The sequence below is a fragment of the Podarcis bocagei genome (genome assembly GCF_964188305.1).
Source record: "Podarcis bocagei genome assembly, chromosome: 13".
NCBI lineage: Eukaryota > Metazoa > Chordata > Lepidosauria > Squamata > Lacertidae > Podarcis > Podarcis bocagei.
Window position 1 is genome coordinate 55,289,725 of NC_138138.1, and position 20,414 is coordinate 55,310,138.

At 48.4% G+C, this 20,414-nt stretch overlaps 1 protein-coding gene and 1 long non-coding RNA gene across 2 annotated transcripts in view; one reads left to right on the top strand and one right to left on the bottom strand.

The window, feature by feature from the left end:
• The window catches only part of LOC308570789 (zona pellucida sperm-binding protein 3-like), a 31,593-nt gene extending 16,259 nt beyond the window's left edge, over positions 1–15,334 (top strand). Inside the window, exons 9-13 of the mRNA XM_081165706.1 lie at positions 6,881–7,003; positions 7,817–7,900; positions 10,089–10,226; positions 13,596–13,733; positions 14,993–15,334. Coding sequence (XP_081021832.1) covers positions 6,881–7,003; positions 7,817–7,900; positions 10,089–10,226; positions 13,596–13,733; positions 14,993–15,135 — 626 coding nt within the window. The 3' untranslated portion in view covers positions 15,136–15,334. The remainder of the gene's footprint in view (positions 1–6,880; positions 7,004–7,816; positions 7,901–10,088; positions 10,227–13,595; positions 13,734–14,992) is intronic.
• Positions 1–20,414, bottom strand: part of LOC308572336 — a 72,143-nt gene that overhangs the window by 39,907 nt on the left and 11,822 nt on the right. The window lies entirely within an intron of this gene.

Here is a 20,414-nt window from a genome sequence, read left to right on the forward strand (position 1 = left end):
CACTGGCCCAAGTAGCACTAATTTAGCCAGCTAGCCCTGGTGATCGTCTAATGTTTACTCGATGGATTTCCCCCTAAATTGATTTTTGAATTCATTGTTATTCACGCTTTTATACTGTATTTTATGCTCTTTTTTGTTGTATCACAATTAAGTGTTTTAAATTTGTTAGCCGCCCTGAGCCCGGTTTTCTGAACCAGGAAGGGCGGGGTATAAATAAAAAAAAATTATTATTACTTTCTATGGGAAAGCGCGCCTTGGTTTTGGAACATGCTTTGGTTTTGGAACGGACTTCCGGAACGGATTAAGTTTGAGAACCAAGGTACCACTGTATATGTCAACTCAATCCGTAGAGCACAAGAATCTTAGGGTTGTGTGTTCGAATCCCACTCTGGGTAGAAAGATTCCTGTACGGCAGAAGGTCTCTCAATATTCCTTCCACCTCTACAGTTATGTGATTCTGGGAAAGGGAAGGCTTTATATTTTGAAGGCAAGGGAAAAATAAAACCCAGCACTATCTGATCCGGCGCAGTAGGGCTTCCAATTTTCATTCTGCCCCCAGGAAATTGCAGAAGATGCAATTATCTCCAAGGGTAATTCGGGAAGCCTCGGAGCTCCCTCTAGTGTTGCGGAGCTGGTACAGCCAGAAGCAGGATTTAAATGGTGTTTCCGATTATCGCTAGGGAGGGGCAGAGAGGTTCAATTCAGGTCACCCTGGAAGACGAACGGACTCAATTTGCACGATCCGAAACAAGGCGAGGGCCGAAACGCAGCCCCCTCTGAAATAATAAAAATAATAATAATAATAATAATAATAATAATAATAATAATAATAATAATAATAATAATAAAATAAATAATAATTTTATTATTATCCCACCCTCCCCGGCCACAGCCGGGCTCAAGGCAGCTAAAACTGGTAAAACTACAATAAAAACATAATGGGGGGGGGCAATTTAAAATACAGGTTAAAATGCAATTTAAGATGCAGCCTCATTTTAAAAGTAGCCCATAGAGCAAGACCATAAGGGGAGGGAAACATAAGGGCCCCACTGAGTCCAAGCCAAAGGCCAGGCGGAACAGCTCTGTCTTGCGGGCCCTGCGGAAAGATGTCAAGTCCCGCAGGGCCCTAGTAATAATAATAATAATAATAATAATTTATTATTTATACCCCACCCATCTGGCTGGGCTTCCCCAGCCACTCTGAGTGGCTTTCAGCAAAACATTAAAATGTTAGTCTCTTGTGACAGAGCGTTCCACCAAGTCGGGGCCAGTACTGAAAAGGCCCTGGCCCTAGTTGAGACCAATCTAACCTCCTTGTGACTTGGGACCTCCAAGGTATTGTCATTTGTGGACCTCTCCATGGGGCATACCAGGAGAGGCGGTCCACACCCCTCTGAATTATGGCAATGTGCTTCTCCAGCCTGAGTAGTGGGTACAAAAAAAATGCATATGCTGGGGTTAATCGTGCATAAAAATGCATATGTTGGAGAAGAAATTGGAAGGGACCCAGGGTCATGTAGTCCAGCCCCCTGCAATACAGGAAACTTGCCCAATGTGAGGCTCGAACTCACAACCTTGAGATTCAGTGTCTCACGCTCTTCCAACTGTGTTGTCTTATGTTAGCTATATTAGTTACATTATTATTATTATTATTTATTATCAGTGCTTTTTCCTGGGGGCACGCACACCCCTAAACATTTTGCGAATCTTTGTACAGAGGTACCTCGGGTTACAGACGCTTCAGGTTATATACGCTTCAGGTTACAGACTCCGCTAACCCAGAAATAGTACCTCGGGTTAAGAACTTTGCTTCAGGATGAGAACAGAAATCGCGTGGCAGCAGTGGGAGGCCCCATTAGCTAAAGTGGTGCTTCAGGTTAAGAACAGTTTCAGGTTAAGAATGGACCTCCGGAACGAATTAAGTACTTAACCCGAGGTACCACTGTAGTTTTGTCCATTTACTATAATTATTCTTCCCGTTTTGAACAATAAAATGGTGGTTTTGAGTCGAAATGAGAGTACCCCTAAACATTTTAATTTTTTAGGAAAAAAGCACTGATTATTATTATTCTACCAATATATTATTGCTTTACGGTCGTAGGTGACCTGGTGAAGTGATTCTGGGGGGCAACTAATCCATATAATCACAGGGTTGTATTTTTTTTTTGAAGGACAGACCGGCATTGAAATTAACAAACCTAAATTAAGCAAGTCCAATAACGTCAACATGTCTGCACTGAGCAGTGTCTGCGCTGGGGAAATGACCGATAATAATTATAAACGCGGCATTTTTTTCCTCACGCGTAAAATTTTATTTTCAAATGAGACTGCATCTGGCTTTGTTGTTGTTGTTTAGTCGTTTAGTTGTGTCCGCCTCTTCGTGACCCCATGGACCAGAGCACTCCAGGCCCTCCTGTCTTCCACTGCCTCCCGCAGTTTGGTCAAACTCATAGGTAGCTCCTATGACACTGTCCCACCATCTCGTCCTCCGTCGTCCCCTTCTCCTTGTGCCCTCCATCTTTCCCAACATCAGGGTCTTTTCCAGGGAGTCTTCTCTTCTCATGAGGTGGCCAAAGTCTTGGAGCCTCAGCTTCAGGATCTGTCCTTCCAGTGAGCACTCAGGGCTGATTTCCTTCAGAATGGAGAGGTTGGATCTTCTTGCAGTCCATGGGACTCTCAAGAGTCTCCTCCAGCACCAGAATTCAAAAGCGTCCATTCTTCGGCGATCAGCCTTCTTTATGGTCCAGCGCTCACTTCCATACATCACTACTGGGAAAACCAGAGCTTTTACTATACGGGCCTTTGTCGGCAAGGTGATGTCTCTACTTTTTAAGATGCTGTCTAGGTTTGCCATCGCCTTTCTCCCAAGGAGCAGGCGTCTTTTAATTTCATGACTGCTGTCACCATCTGCAGTGATCATGGAGCCCAAGAAAGTAAAATCTCTCACTGCCTCCATTTCTTCCCCTTCTGTTTGCCAAGAGGTGATGGGTCCAGTGTGCCACTGTCGGATCAAGCTTGTATTGCTAGCTTTCTTTGCAAGCCTCTGCTTTCCATCTCTTCCCCCACCGACAGATGGATGGATAACTTGCTCACCCTGGTCTAAGGGGTCAGGCCGCTGCTGGCACCCTCCGTGACAGATCGCGTGCACTCTCTGAGAAGTCGCGCATCGCAGCTGACAGCTCCACACCCTGGGATTTGCCCCTGTTAATTTACATTTTCAAAAAGACTTTTTATTGCAGTTCTGCGCAGAGGAGGAAGTTGCAGCAAAATCATAGTCTCTCTCCCTCTGCCCCGTGATGCAACGTACCGTATTTTTCGCTCTATAAGACGCACCAGACCACAAGACGCACCTAGTTTTTGGAGGAGGAAAACAAGGGGGAAAAATATTCTGAATCTCAGAAGCCAGAGCAGCAAGAGGGAACGCTGTGCAGTGAAAGCAGCAATCCCTCTTGCTGTTCTGGCTTCTGGGATAGCTGCGCAGCCTGCATTCGCCCCATAAGACACACACACATTTCCCCTTACTTTTTAGGAGGGAAAAAGTGAGTCTTATAGAGCAAAAAATACGGTAATTTCAGAGAATCCAGGCAACTGGGGGGAAACAGACTCTGAAGCACAAAAGGCTCCTTAGAATTACAGTGCTCCCTTGGTTCTCAAACGCCTTGGTTCTCAAACAACTTGGAACCCAAAAACTGCAAACCCGGAAGGAAGCGTTCCGGTTTGTGAACTTTTTTCAGAAGTCGAACGTGTTTTGAGAGAGAGGTAAAACTTTATTCGCATTAGCCAATTGCCATAGCAACAATAAAACATCACAGTATTCGCAGAAAAGGAAATTTGCTATAAAAGCACAATTTAAAGTCCTGAATCAGCAGTCAGTTAGTGGCCCTTATTCTGATCTCCCCTGCTATGAACCTAGCAACCTTTGCTGTTATCTGCTCATTTTGATCTGATAGAAGGAAAGGCCATTGTGGCAGTGGCTGAGCGCCCTGGGATGGATAGTACGAGTGGGGTGATGATCTCGTTCCTCAGGGTTAGAGAGCGCAAGACAGGAGGACGTGTGCCGCTGTTTCGGTGCTACCGTCTCCACAGGGGCAAAGGCGTTTCTCAGGCAGGATCTTTTGGAATCGACCCCCAAGTACCGCAGATGCCAAAACATCCACGATTTTGTTTCTCATGGTTTTTACCGATAATTTTATCGCTTTGTCCTTTTGGCAAAATCGCATTGACTTTGAAGTTCAGTGGTCCCTTGGTTCTCAAACGCTTTGGTACTCAAACAACTTAGAACCCAAACACTGCGTTCCGGTTTGTGAACTTTTTTCGGAAGCTGAACGTGCTCTGTTTTGAGTGTTATGCTTCCGTTTTGAGTGTTACACTGAGATCTGTCTGTTTTTGCTATTTATTTTGCGTTGTTCTTGCGGCTCTTGTTTTTGTGACTGTGGAACCCAGTTCAGCTACTGATTGATTGATTGATTGATTGATTGATTGATTGTGTGACTGCAGTACATGCAGGGGTCAGCAAAAACAAAGTGAATATTTCAGAGAAATTTGCAGGGAAACGCTAGTGTTTTGTCTTTTAAATTACAAACCTTTCCGATGGACCAGGTTAGCGCCTGAATGAAACTCCTTCCTTGCATTGTATTTAAAGTTTTACTGTTCTTGCCGCTTTCAAATCTGTTTCCTTCAATCACATTCGTGGTATTTATGATTCTGAGTTGCCACAAGACAGCCTATTATTGGTAACAGCTATTGATTTTCTTATAAATTAAGTGAAGGTTTGTCCGTGTGTGGCAAGTAGTAATACATAAATACTTCATGCTCTGAATCTGCTTCAACCGTATGTGAGTAAGGATGTGTAAGAATAATTTCCGTGCAATATTCCTTGCTGGGTTTTCTTGTGTTGCAATATTGTCTGTCTTAGTGGTTTCTGCAAACTGTTATTCTGAATACTTTTTTTATCGGGCATGGAAAGGGGAATTGCGGGTGAGTTTATGGACCCAAGAGGGCGGTGGCCAAAAAAAGGTTTGGGAATAATAGTTCATAAAATTATGCCTTGCATGGAGAAAGTGTATACGGAAAAGTTTCTCTCTCTCCCTCAAAGCATGAGAACATGGGGACATGCAATGAAGGCTGAATGTTGGCATGTTCAGGACAGATGAAAGTCCCCTCTGCTCATAGCTAGACTGTGGAACTCCCCCCCCCCCACAGGAGGCAGTGATAATTGCTGACTTGTTTAGTCGTTTAGTGGTGTCTGCCTCTTCATGACCCCCTGGACCAGAGTACACCAGGCACTCCTGTCTTCCACTGCCTCCCACAGTTTGGTCAGACTCATGCTGGTCTCTTCGAGAACACTGTCCCACCATCTCGTCCTCCGTCGTCCCCTTCTCCTTGTGCCCTCCATCTTTCCCAACATCAGGGTCTTTTCCAGGGAGTCTTCTCTTCTCATGAGGTGGCCAAAGTCTTGGAGCCTCAGCTTCAGGATCTGTCCTTCCAGTGAGCACTCAGGGCTGATTTCATTCAGAATGGAGAGGTTTGATCTTCTTGCAGTCCATGGGACTCTCAAGAGTCTCCTCCAGCACCAGAATTCAAAAGCATCCATTCTTCGGCGATCAGCTTTCTTGATGGTCCAGCTCTCACTTCCATACATCACAACTGGGAAAACCAGAGCTTTTACTATACGGACCTTTGTTGGCAAGGTGGTGTCTCTGCTTTTTAAGATGCTTTGCTTTTCTCCCAAGAAGCAGGCGTCTTATAATTTTGTGTCTGCTGTGAATTGCTGACATAGATGCCTTTAAAAGAGGATGAGGCTAATTGACGGGCGAGAAGGCTATCGATGCTCCTAGCCACAATGGCTCGGCTCTGCCTCCACGTTCAGAGGCAGCGATTCTTCTGAAAACCACAGGAGGAGAGAGGGGTCTTGGGTTCAGGTCCTGCTCAGCTGGGCCATCCGGTTGGCCACTGTGAGTGCAGGATGCAGGACGAGACTTGTTAACGTTTAACACCTCATAGAGATGAGGTGGAGCGGCTGACAGAGTGGTGTAGAGCTAACAACTTGCTCATAAATACAAGGAAGACAAAGGAGCTTGTGGTGGACTTCAGGAGACAGAAGAGCAACGTCCAGCCACTTTTGATTGATGGGGTCTGAGTGGAGAGGATAACAACGTTCAGATTTTTGGGCACTGAATTACAAGAGGATCTGTCCTGGAGTGTCAACACAAGGGGGCTTGTGAAGAAGGCGCAGCAGAGACTGTACTTTTTGAGAATACTAAGGAAAAAACATCTTCCGCAGAAACTGCTGCTTGCCTTCTATCACTGTGCCATTGAGAGCGTGCTCACTTATGGCTTCTGTGTGTGGTACGGAAGCTGTACTGCCCGGGACAGGATGGGGTTGTGCAGGGTTGTTAAGGCAGCAGAGAGCATTGTTGACTGCCCACTCTCCACCTTAGAGCAGATTTATGCCACAAGGTGCCATAGGAAGGCACGGGACATAGTAAAAGATCCATCGCATCCTGGTCACTGTCTCTTCGAGCTCTTGCCGTCGGGACGGAGATACAGGTCGATGAAGACAAGAACGAGCCGTCTTAAGAACAGCTTCTTCTCCAGAGCGATCTCAGCCCTGAATGGGAAGCCCGGACTTTGAAAGTCATCTAATCTTCCTTGCTGTATTATACTGTATTGTTTAATTAGTGTTTTTATGGAGCAGTCAAGTAATTTCGTTGTCCCCGATGGGGGCAATGACAATAAATATATTATTATATTATTATATTATTATTTAAGCAAAAGGAAAAGTTGGGCCCCTGGCCTGATCCTGCAGATCTCTTTTTTAAAAGTTTTTATGAGCCGCTGCTCTGGACGAAACACAGCTCCTTTTTCTGTTTCTTGGCAGAGTTCATGCCAGCGATGGAATCCAAGGTGGATGAAATGAGAACTCCTGTGCCCTTCAAAGACCCGGGAAGGTCTGCCAACATCTCGGAAGAGCAGGAGGATAATCCTGAGCTGCCGTTGGATGGTACGTGCCGGGCGATGGTGTTGATAGCACAAGCTGTGAAAAAAACACATTGCCCTGAGAAGGAAGAGCAGTTCGATTTAGAAGCTAGACTGCTGGGTTTTATTTAACTCCCTAAAGCGGTCTATGGAAATAGCATTAAAAAGAACAAGGCAGCGTTGCAGAAAGAGGAATGATGAAAGAGCATGGCCCAAACTTTGTGGATCGGGGGGGAAAGTCTGGGTCAGCGGTTCCCAAATTCATGGCGGAGGGGTGCTATGCTCTGGCTCAGTGGCATAGCGTGGTTTGCTAGTGCCCGGGGCACAAAGGGGGAACGGAGCCCGTGCCAACCCAGCACACACCGCCAAAGTGACCCCCACAAGTGTTGGTGCTGACCTTGAAAGCCCTAAATGGCCTCAGAGGCCCAGTATCCCTGAAGGAGCGTCTCCACCCCCATCATTCACCCCCCCCAGGTCCAGCTCCGAGGGCCTTCTGGCGGTTCCCTCATTGCGAGAAGCAAAGCTACAGGGAACCAGGCAGAGGGCCTTCTCGGTGGTGGCGCCCGCCCGGTGGAATGCCCTCCCATCAGATGTCAAGGAAATAAACAACTATATGACTTTTAGAAGACATCTGAAGGCAGCCCTGTTCAGGGAAGCTTTTAATGTTTAACAGACTATTGTATTTTAATATTCTGTTGGAAGCCGCCCAGAGTGGCTGGGGAAGCCCAGCCAGATAGGCGTGGTATAAATAATAAATTATTATTATTATTCATGATACTTGGCCGACTTTCCTTGAGCAGACCCGGGGTGGCAGCCAATGCTTTCTAATTCTTTGCAGTGCACCTGAGGAGAGGCCCCATCTTCATCAGTGAGGCGGAAGAGGGGTCTGGGTTTCCGGACTTAATAGAAGCAGCAAGGCCAGGTACGGAGTTTCCCCAGAATTGCCTTTATTGATATGTGCTTGTATGTAGCATTTGAGAGCAGGAGAAGGTCGTGCCTATCTCCTGGGTGGCAAGATGGCCGACTCCATGCAAAAGCTCTGCTCCACTTGATCGAGTTCTGCAGAGCGTAAGGTTGGGAGGGACCCCCAGAGGTCATCCAGTCCAACCCCCTGCGGTGCAGGAATCTCAGCTAAAGCATCCGTGACTGATGGCCGTCCAACCTCTGCTTAAAAACCTCCAAGGAAGGAGAGAACATCACCTCCCAAGGGAGCCAGTTCCACTGTTGTTGTTGTTTAGTTGTTTAGTTGTGTCCACCTCTTCGTGACCCCCTGGACCAGAGCACGCCAGGCCCTCCTGTCTTCCACTGCATCCCGCAGTTTTGTCAAACTCATGTTGGTAGCTTCGAGAACACTGTCCCACCATCTCGTCCTCCGTCGTCCCCTTCTCCTTGCGCCCTCCATCTTCCCCAACATCAGGGTCTTTCCCAGGGAGTCTTCTCTTCTCATGAGGTGGCCAAAGTCTTGGAGCCTCAGCTTCAGGATCCGTCCTTCCAGTGAGCACTCAGGGCTGATTTCCTTCAGAATGGAGAGGTTGGATCTTCTTGCAGTCCATGGGACTCTCAAGAGTCTCCTCCAGCACCAGAATTCAAAAGCATCCATTCTTCGGCGTTCCACTTAATTCTCTGCCCCTTCCTCTTAACTGGATGGGGTGTGGCATTCCAAAGGCAGGGGAGAGATTCCCAGTTATCAAGGAACACTCAGGTGGGTTGGACAACCAAAGCATCCCTGGCAGGTGGCCATCCAAGCTCTGCTTAAAGCAAGGTTACCAGGGTTTTTTTCAAAGAATCCGGGGACACTTTTTTTTTTAATAAGAGAAAAAAAGTAATTAAAAAAAATTACTTAAACAAGAAGGGACGCGGGTGGCGCTGTGGGTTAAACCACAGAGCCTAGGACTTGCCAATGAGAAGATCGGCGGTTCGAATCCCCGCAATGACGGGGTGAGCTCCCGTTGCTCGGTCCCTGCTCCTGCCAACCTAGCAGTACGAAAGCACCTCAAAGTGCAAGTAGATAAATAGGTACCACTCTGGCGGGAAGGTAAACGGAGTTTCCGTGCGCTGCTCTGCTTCGCCAGAAGCGGCTTAGTCTTGCTGGCCACACGACCCAGAAAAACTGTCTGTGGACAAACGCCAGCTCCCTCAGCCAATAAAGCGAGATGAGCGCCGCAACCCCAGAGTCGGCCACAACTGGACCTAAAGGTCAGGGGTCCCTTTACCTTTACTTTACTTAAGAAGTAATATCTTCCCTTCTGTGGTCTTCTCTGTCGCACGGCCTTCCTCTGGGCCCCGATCTGCCCTCTTGGAGCACTAACCACCGTGGAGTAGGCTCGGATCAGGCCTGGGCTCGGCCATTGTCCTTGCCCTCCCGGTGCCCTCCTATCTCAACGGTTGCGATGGCAATGGCATGGGAAGTTCGGAGCTCCCCTCTTTTTTCTCCTTCCTCTTTCTCTCTCTTCCTTCTCCTCCTCTCCTCCTTCTCCCTGCGTCGGCTGTGGGTTTTTCCTGGCCCCGGAGCACCTCTGGGCAGTCGGCTGGGTGGCCGGGCGCTCTCGCTCCCAGCTCAATTTGGGTGGTCAGCGATTCCCCCAGTTGACACTCCATGCGTCCCCAGTGTGGTGTAGTGGTTAAGAGCGGTAGTCTCGTAATCTGGGGAACCGGGTTCGCGTCTCCGCTCCTCCACCTGCAGCTGCTGGGTGACCTTGGGCCAGTCACACTTCTCTGAAGTCTCTCAGCCCCACTCACCTCACAGAGTGTTTGCTGTGGGGCAGGAAGGGAAAGGAGAATGTTAGCCGCTTTGAGACTCCTTAAAGGGAGTGAAAGGCGGGATATCAAATCCAAACTCTTCTTCTTCTTCCCCCTTGGCAGCAGCCGTCTCAGCAGCCCAGAGCCAGCCTGGTAGCGCAGTTGGCTCTGGCTGGCGTCAGGAACTGCTCACCGCTGTGGCGCCCGCCATTTTGCCTCGCCAGAAGTCCCCATATGATGTGTCTTGTGCCGTTGACCAATCACGCAACATTCATTACCTCTGGATCTGGGTTCGAGTTCTACCCCAGAGCTCTCTTTGTGCCTAAAGATGGCACAGCTCCTGGAACTGACCTGCCCCTTTCTCCCCTCAGAGGCGAGGAAAGCACTGGAACTGAAGGCTGAAGTTGTCACCATGACCCTCGAAGGTGCCATCTCCAGGGCGGAGAACCATACCATTTCCAGGACTGGGGAACTCACTACCACTGCATCGACAGCTGCTCCCAAAACAGGTGAGGCAAGGGGCTTGAGTCTGGACCTTGTAGTCTCAGAGCTTGGGATATTCTTCTTCTCTGGCGATCACTCGTACCCGAGTAAGATGGTCTTCCATAAACAAGGTTTAAACAGTGAGTCTGTAAGTGACTGTGGAGGCCAGTTATAGATTCACACGTCCTTCCACAGTGGGGACATTGGTTTCCAAATGGAAGTCAATCACGGTGTGGATTCACCAAGCATGCCTTCCTCTTAGCACGTTTCTCCCTTGCGTCCTGAGTTCGAGTGTCTTCAAAGCCCTCAACGCCTTTAGTAAAGGCTGTTCTCCAACTGGAGCGCTCGCAGGCCAGTGTTTTTATACTACATTTTAGATTTGCCTTGAGACTGTCTTTAAACGTCTTTTGTTGACCACCAGCATTACGCTTTCCATTTCTAAGTTCAGAAAAGAGTAGTTGTTTTGAGAGACGATAATCTGGCATCCACACAACACGACCAGTCCAGCCAAGTTGATGTTGAAGAATTACTGCTTTGACACTGGGAATCTTTGCTTTTTTCCAGCAGTAAAGTTGACCCCTGACCATTAGGTCCAGCCGTGGCCAACTCTGGGGTTGCGGCGCTCATCTCGCTTTACTGGCCGAGGGAGCCGGCGTACAGCTTCCGGGTCATGTGGCCAGCATGACTAAGCCTCTTCTGGCAAACCAGAGCAGCACACAGAAACATCATTTACCTTCCCACCAGAGGGGTACCTATTCATCTACTTGCACTGGTGTGCTTTCAAACTGCTAGGTTGGCAGGAGCAGGGACCGAGCAACGGAAGCTCACCCCGTCGCGGGGATTCGAACTGCCGACCTTTTGATCAGCAAGTCCTAGGCTCAGTGGTTTAACCCACAGCGCCACCCGCGTCCCCAGTAGCATTAGTTCGCCTGTCTTCCCAAGTGAACTTTGGGGTGTGCCTCACCTGGCAGCCCCATCTACTAGTAGCGGCTAGTCTCATAAGCTGATGTGTTAACGCTGTGGCACAGCTTCTGTCTCCAACGCGCCTCATTCCTTGCCCCCTCTCTCGCTCCAGGGTGGATGCCCGATTTCCAGTTCTGTGCCATGATGGTGCTCATCATAGAAGCCACCGTTCTGCTCATCCTCTTGGCCATTCGCCTGTTCCCCAGACACTACGGCCGTCCATGTCTTTCAGAGCACAACGACATCCAACGTTTTTAAGCATCTTCCATGCAAACTGTTACCAAATAAAGCACTTTAAAGAAACACACGTATGCAGCACACTTTTGCGGTCTCTGCTCATTTCGAGAATTTGGGAGAAGGCATCTGAATGCCATGAATGGAGCCTTCGGCCCCAGGCTAGCATTTTGGAGGACCCCTAGCCGAGGTTTTTCTACCACATAGCACCTCGGGATGCGAACGGGATCCGTTCCGGAGCCCCGTTCGCATCTTGAACAGAACATAAGACGTGCCTGGGTGGGTCGCGTTTCGCCACTTCCGTGTGACATGATTTTGACCATCTGTGCGAGTGGTGAAACCCGGAAGTAACACACTCCGTTACTTCCAGGTCACTGTGGAGCACAACCTGAAAATACTTATCCTGAAGCGTATTTATCCCAAGGTATTACGGGATGTGGGTGGCGCTGTGGGTTAAACCACAGAGCCTAGGACTTGCCGATCAGAAGGTCGGTGGTTCGAATCCCCGCAATGTAGTGAGCTCCCGTTGCTTGGTCCCTGCTCCTGCCAACCTAGCAGTTCGAAAGCACGTCAAAGTGCAAGTAGATAAATAGGTACCGCTCCGGCGGGAAGGTAAACAGTGTTTCTGGGCGCTCTGGTTTCCGTCACGGTGTCCCTTTGTGCCAGAAGCGGTTAAGTCCTGCTGGCCACATGACCTGGAAAACTGTCTGCGGACAAACGCCGGCTCCCTCGGCCAGAAAGCGAGATAAGCGCTGCAACCCCATCGTCGCCTTTGACTGGACTTAACCATCCAGGGTATGACATGGGTGGCGCTGTGGGTTAAACCACAGAGCCTAGGACTTGCTGATCAGAAGGTCGGCGGTTCGAATCCCCGCGTCAGGGTGAGCTCCCGTTGCTCAGTCCCTGCTCCTGCCAACCTAGCAGTTCGAAAACACGTCAAAGTGCAAGTAGATTAATGGGTACCTCTCCAGCAGGAAGGTAAACGGCATTTCCGTGTGCTGCTCTGGTTCACCAGAAGCGGCTCAGTCCTGCTGGCCACATGACCCAGAAGGTGGATGCCAGCTCCCTCGGCCAGTAAAGCAAGATGAGCGCCGCAACCCCAGAGTCGTCTGCGGCTGGACCTAACGGTCAGGGGTCCCTTTACCTTTACTATGACTGTAATACTGGACAACCTTGAGTCAGGCTGCAACTGCTTGTGAGTCCTGATCCCGCACTTGCATATATCCTCCGACATTTCTCGGATGAAAATAGGGACATCTTACTCGTTGCTATTTTTCTAGAAAATAGGTGCCAGAACTCACCATGAACGTCTCCCTTGTACAGTGGTGCCCCGCAAGACGAATGCCTCGCAAGACGGAAAACTCGCTAGACGAAAGAGTTTTCCGTTTTGGAGGTGCTTCGCAAAACGAATTTCCTATGGGCTTGCTTCGCAAGACGACAATGCCTTGCGAGTTCCTGCGGGGTTTTTTTCCTTCCCCCCTTTTTCTAAGCCGCTAAACAGCTTATCAGCTGATCCGATCAGCAGTTAAGCCACTAAAAGCCGCTAAAAGCCGCTAATAGCGCTAATCCGCTAATCCGTCAATGGGCTTGCTTCGCAAGACGAAAAAACCGCTACACGAAGAGAATCACAGAACGGATTCTTTTCGTCTTGCGAGGCACCACTGTAATATTTTTGGGATTGACTCTATTGGTTCTCCTACAGATATATGGTGCAAGTTTAAATCTGTTTTTAGCCTCCTGTCGTTTTATGTTTTCAAAGATCGTGGTGGTTAATTTTGCAGCTTGATCATTTCGTGCACCCGATGAAGCGGTGTAGAAAATTGCAGGAAATAAATGTATAAAGCCGTTCAGAGAGAGGTCAGGTGATCATCTGTCAGGAATTCTTTATAGCTGAGATTCCTGCATAAATGCAAGGGGGGTCAGACTGGATGGCCTTTGGGGTTCCCTCCACCGCTTGTTAGAATCCTTCTGTCTTGAGAGTGAGTGACCGGCCCAAATTCACGCCTGCTAAGCTTTCTGGCTGAATGGGGATTGAACCCCCTTCTCTCCTAGATCCTATTCTGACACTGTCACACCAATTCGAATCCATTGCTTCGGGTCCTGCCCTCTGGATCTGGGTTCGAGTTCTGCCCCAGAGCTCTCTTTGTGCCAAAAGATGGCGCAGCTCCTTGGACTGACCTGCCCCTTTCTCCCCTCAGAGGCGAGGAAAGCGCTGGAACGGAAGTCTGAAGTTGTCACCATGACCCTCAAAGGTGCCGTCTCCAGGGCAGAGAACCATACCACCTCCAGGACTGGGGAACTCACTGCCACTGCATCGAGAGCTACCCCCAGAAAAGGTGAGGCAAGGGCCTTGTGCAAATGTGACTCTGGACCTTGTAGTCTCAGAGTTTGGGATATTCTTCTTCGGCGGTCACTCGTAGCAGAGTAAGATAGTCTTCCATAAACACAGTTTTAACAGTGAGTCCGTAAGTGACTGGGGGGGGCCAATTCTGGACCCACACGTCCTTCCACAGCGGGGACATAGGTTTCCAGGCGGGAGTCAATCACGGTGTGGATTTGCCAAGCGTGCCTTCCTCTTAGCAAGTTTCTCCCTTGCGTCCTGAGTCCGAGTGTCTTCAAAGCCCACGACACCTTTGGTCAAGGCTGTTCTCCAACTGGAGCGCTCGCAGGCCAGTGTTTCCCAGTTGTCGGTGTTTATACTACATTTTTTTAGATTTGCCTTGAGAGAGTCTTTCAACCTCTTTTGTTGACCACCAGCACTACCAGTGATGTTGATGTTGAAGGATCAACACTGGGGATCTTTGCTTTTTTCCAGTACAGTGGTACCTTGGGTTAAGAACTTAATTCATTCCGGAGGTCCGTTCTTAACCTGAAACTGTTCTTAACCTGAAACACCACTTTAGCTAATGGGGCCTCCCGCTGCCACCGCACCGCCGGAGCACGATTTCTGTTCTTATCCTGAAGTAAAGTTCTTAACCCGAGGTACTATTTCTGGGTTAGCGGAGTGTGTAACCTGAAGCGTATGTAACTGGAAGCGTCTGTAACCCGAGATACCTCTGTAGTAAGGTAAATGTAAAGGTACCCCTGACCATTAGGTCCAGTCGTGACCGACTCTGGGGTTGCGGCGCTCATCTCGCTTTATTGGCCGAGGGAGCCGGCGTACAGCTTCCGGGTCATGTGGCCAGCATAACTAAGCCGCTTCTGGCGAACCAGAGCAGTGCACATAAACGCCGTTTACCTTCCCGCTGGAGCAGTACCTATTTATCTACTTGCACTTTGACGTGCTTTTGAACTGCTAGGTGGGCAGGAACTGGGACCGAGCAACAGGAGCTCAGCCCGTCGTGGGGATTTGAACCGCCAACCTTCTGATCGGCAAGTCCTAGGCTGTGTGGTTTAACCCACAGTGCCACCCGCATCCTTTTCCAGTAGTAGACTAGCATTAATTCACCTGTCTTCCCAAGTGAACTTTGGGGTGTACCTGACCTGGCAGACCCATCTGCTAGTAAGCGGCTAGTCTCATAGGCTGATGTGTTAACGCTGCGGCACATCTTTTGTCTCCAACGCCTCTCATTCCTTGCCCCCTCTCTCACTCCAGGGTGGAGCCCCACCTTCCAGTTCATTGCCATGATTGTGATCATCACCGAAGCCACCTTGCTGCTCATCCTTGCGGCCATTCACCTGCGCTTCGGACGCACTGGCCATCCATGTTCTTCAGCTCAGCACGACATCCGTTTTTAAGCATCTTCCATGCAAACTGTTACCAAATAAAGCACTTTAAAGAAACACACGTACGCAGCACCCTTTTGCAGTCTCTTCTCATTTCAGGGATTTGGGAGAAATTCGTGGCTCTGTCCTGGGCTCCATGTTCAAGGTCTTTATAAAATTCCTTGGATGCAAGAGTTTAGCAGGTGCTCATTCAATTTGCAGATCACACCAAACTGGGAGGGGTAGCTAACGCTGCAGAAGACAGAATTGAGATTCAGGGTGGCCTCAACGGATCAGAGGACTGGGACAAAACCAGGGCTTTTTTCCCAGCGGGAAGTGTTGTAAACCAAAATTGCCCTTTTCCCTTATGGGGTATCCAAGAGCCCATATAGAGTCCTTACACTGGTTCCCTATTGGTAGGAGAAGATAACAGGGGCCAACCAGAGAATACTGAGAAGCAAAGCAGCTAGTAAGCCAGATCTTTATTGATCTGTTGCAACAGGGTGCTCCCCTCACCTGCGGGAGAGGGGAGGAACCCAAAAAATGGCGCGCAAGGCCTTATAAAGACTTTTGAAATTGCCACCCTGTCGATCAAGACCACCCCCAGAAACATCATACATACATCACAGAAGGGGTGTAACCTAAGACCACCCCTCAGATACATCACACCTACATCACTGAAAAGGTGGTCTACAGCAGAAAATTGAATGTTGTTTATCTCCTGTCTGGCAGGTTACTTGATTGGATTTCCTGGGGAGCCTGGCCAGTCTTTTGTAATGATACTTAGTTCCTGGGCCAGGTCACAGGCTCACACCCTATTCAAATTACAGATAGGTAGCCGTGTTGGTCTGCCATAGTCAAAATAAAAAAATTCCTTCCAGTAGCACCTTAAAGACCAACTAAGTTAGTTCTTGGTATGAGTTTTCGTGTGCGTGCACACTTGGTATCTGAAGAAGTGTGCATGCACACGAAAGCTCATGCCAAGAACTAACTTAGTTGGTCTTTAAGGTGCTACTGGAAGGAATTTTTTTATTTTACCCTATTCAAACACAGACATACCCTTAAGACAGGATTTGTGAAGGAAAAGGCAATGGGGAGGCTTTTCGACTTTGACCTTGCAGAGAAAACATTTGGTCAGTTTGGGAATCAAAAATGGTTCCAGGCCGGTCTTCCTGTGCTGATCTATGTATGTGCTTGGTTGGTACACTTATGAACATTACCATATATCTAAGACCATAAAATTCCTATCACATTATAAAATTCCTTGGATGAAAGAGTTTAGCAGGTGCTCATTCAATTTGCAGATCACACCACACTGGGAGGGGTAGCTAACGCCGCAGAAGACAGAATTGAGATTCAGGGTGGCCTCAACAGATCGGAGGACTGGGACAAAACCAGGGCTTTTTTCCCAGCGGGAACGCCATCGCCATTATAAGAGAACAGGAGAGGTGTTTATGCTGAGTTCCGGCACCTCTTTTTCTAGAAAAATAGCAGTGGCCAAAACTACCAAGATGAATTTCAACAGGGACAAACGTCAGGTTCTACACTTAACCAGGTGCACAAATATAGGATTGTGGGGTGGGGCACAGGGCCGGATTTAGTTTTGATGAGGCCTTGAGCTACTGAAGGCACTGGGGCCCTTTATATGTCCAGCTGTCCTTTGTCAACAACAAATTGTCGCTGTTTATTGGGTTGAATATATGCTCTATGGTAGTTGATGGACCTCATAGGTAGCTAAAGCCATTTGCACATAACAAAATATGAATTTGATCCAAATAATTGTTGAAATGAAATGCAAGCAGTCCATGCAGAATGTAGGCACCCTATACAGTATATAGAAAGGAGCAAACCAGTGATATTTTAGGGAGCAGGCGAGCAGGCGGGGCCCATGACTTACATCATAGGAGCCTACACAACACAAAACACTGTTGCTGTATGTAGGTTTTATTTTATTTGTTTTTTATCTTATATTTTGGAAATGTGCATCCAGTTTTCCCCCTTTTTTGGGGGGGGGGCCAAGAGACTGGGGGCCTAAGCTATAGCTTGTTTAGCTTATACTTAAATCCGGCACTGGGGGGTGATGCCGAACTTTTCTATTTACAACAGTGGAGGGCACCTAGCTTGCCAGCAGTCCATGTGAAAAGATCGAGGGGTCTTGGGTTTGTAACCACTAGGAAAATTGTATCTCTGTGGGTGGAATAGGGGCTTCCTAACCAACCACGGAAATCCCATGGACTGCAAGAAGATCAAACCTCTCCATTCTGAAGGAAATCAGCCCTGAGTGCTCACTGGAAGGACAGATCCTGAAGCTGAGGCTCCAAGACTTTGGCCACCTCAGGAGGAAGAGAAGACTCCCTGAAAAAGACCCTGATGTTGGGAAAGATGGAGGGCACAAGGAGAAGGGGACGACAGAGGACGAGATGGTGGGACAGTGTTCTCGAAGCTACCAGCATGAGTTTGACCAAACTGCGGGAGGCAGTGGAAGACAGGAGGGCCTGGCCTGCTCTGGTCCAGGGGGTCACGAAGAGGCGGACACAACTAAACAACAAACCAACCACGGCTCCCAGGATTCTTAGAGTGGAATCAAAGCATTTTAAATGTACGAAAGTAGCCTGAAAAACAACTTCCAAGAAGTAAGAAGATGCTGTCCTAAGCCTGCTTAACCACTTCCTCTTCACGGAGTCAGCATTATTTAGAAAATAATAGAATCGCAAACCAGTTTACGAGCAAGAGGAGGGGAGCAGCAGCCTCAAAGACTTCCGCCAAAGTTATGAAAAAGTAAGGCAGTCAAAGCGACTTGCTGCCACACGTCACCCACTCGGCGTGACTTGCTATTTTCAATCCTATGCCAGCAAATTCAGATTTTGCCATCGTGGTTGATTGGCAGACCTTGGGCAACAAACCTGGACCATTGTGCAATAAGGAGATTGCTTCCCTTTCCAGGATTTTCATCTCCACGAACAGTATGGAACGGATCAGGGCCAAAGGTCACTCCTTCCTCCCCTTGCTTTGGTGTAAGGTTTTAAGCACAGGCCAGTTTCTCACACACTCAGGAAGACGGGAGTCTAAGCAAGCAGCAAGTTTCGGGCTATCCCGGTCTGAATCTGTATTGGAAATGGTTTTTAAAATATGTTTTTGTTGTTTCATCACTTGTCACTTGCTGTCCTGGGACAAAGCGGGCAGGATATAATTATAGGAAATGAATAAATGCAGGCTCTATAATGACCCTCATATTGTGGGTCAGGTGCAGTCCCCTGATGAAACAGTTTTCATGAGGAATGCCAAACAGCCTGCCATTGGGTGTGTTATTCTCAACACTGAAGAGTGGTCACTATAATTTTAATTAAGCCTTTTATGTAATGATCACAGCCTGTATCCTTTTGCTTCCCTCACAGCTTACCGCACAGTCTGCTCTCCTCTGATTCCTCCTCCCCTCTCCCAATTAACCTCCGTCTCCAGGGCTTAGTGGGGGAGTTAAGCAATACCCAACCTCATCCCAGGGGGCCGAAGTCATAGCACTGACCAGAGCACTACAACTCTGCTGGGTGCAAAGTAAACATCTACACAGATGAGGGTGAAGGAAGAAACACTGGGGTGGGCTGCCCCATGGCATCCCTGGGGGCTGCCCCTAGGTCTCAGGTTTGGGCCCTGAAATCTCAGGATAAGGGTGCTCCAGCAACCTTATCTTCACCTCATGCATTTCAAGCTTGCAAGCTCCATCACAGCACAAACCTGGAAATGGTAGCACAGACTATGGGATGTCTGCCTCTTGTTGTAAACACAAATTGCCCTTTTCCCTTATGGGGTATCCAAGAGCCCATATGGAGTCCTTACATAGGTTCCTTATTGGTAGGAGAAGATAGCAGAGGCCAACCAGAGAATATTGAGAAGCAAAGCAGCTGGTAAGCCTGATCTTTATTGATCTGTTGCAACAGGGTCCTCACTAACCACACGAAGGAGGGAGGAGGAGGACCCCGAACTCAGGTGTGCCCGCCCTTATATAGATATTTTAAATTGCCCTGCCCTGGAGTCCTAGACCACCCCCAGATACATCATACCTACATCACAAAAAAGGCGGTCTAAACAGAAATTTGAATGTTGTTTTTCTCCTGTTGTTGTTTATCTCCTGTCTGGCAGGTTACTTGATTGGATTTCCTGTGGAGCCTGGCCAGTTTTTTGTAATTTTAAATACTTAGTTCCTGGTCCAGGTCACAGGCTCACACCCTATTCATATCTTAAATGTGCCCTTAAGACAGGATTCGTGAGGAAAGAAACAATAGGGAGGTTTCCCACTTTGACCTTGCATAGAAAACATTTGCTCAGTTTGGGAATCAAAACGGTTTCAGGTCAGTCTTCCTGTGCTGATCTATGTACGTGCTTGGTTGGTACACTTATGAACATTACCATATAACTAAGACCTCAAAATTCCTATCACACCCTCTCCCAATTAACTTCTGTCTCCAGGGCTCAGCGATGGGAGGGAGCACAGAGGAACAAACAAACAAACAAACAAACACACAAACAACATCTGTATGTGCACCTGCCCTGTGTATTTTGATTGTTTGTTTTGTTTTGACATCTCAGAATTAGAGCCGAGTGTACACAATGGCCAGTTCTCTGCCAACATTGGCAGGAGCCACCCCTGGGTCTCCAAGTCTTTCCCCCCAAAGAATTCTGGCAACTATAGTTCACCCCACCCAGCACCCCTAACAAACTTTGTTATGCTGCGAACCCTAACCCTGGGATCCTCAGCTAAAAGGCGGTATTTGTTGTTGTTTAGTTGTGTCCGCCTCTTCGTGACCCCCTGGACCAGAGCACGCCAGGCCCTCCTGTCTTCCACTGCCTCCCGCAGTTTGGTCAAACTCATGCTGGTCGCTTCGAGAACACTGTCCCACCATCTCGTCCTCCGTCGTCCCCTTCTCCTTGTGCCCTCCATCTTTCCCAACATCAGGGTCTTTTCCAGGGAGTCTTCTCTTCTCCTGAGGTGGCCAAAGTCTTGGAGCCTCAGCTTCAGGATCTGTCCTTCCGGTGAGCACTCAGGGCTGATTTCCTTCAGAATGGAGAGTTTGATCTTCTTGCAGTCCATGGGACTCTCAAGAGTCTCCTCCAGCACCAGAATTCAAAAGCATCCATTCTTCAGCCATCAGCCTTCTTGATGGTCCAGCTCTCACTTCCATACATCACTACTGGGAAAACCAGAGCTTTAACTATACGGACCTTTGTTGGCAAGGTGATGTCTCTGCTTTTTAAGATGCTGTCTAGGTTTGTCATTGCTTTTCTCCCAAGAAGCAGGCGTCTTTTAATTTCGTGGC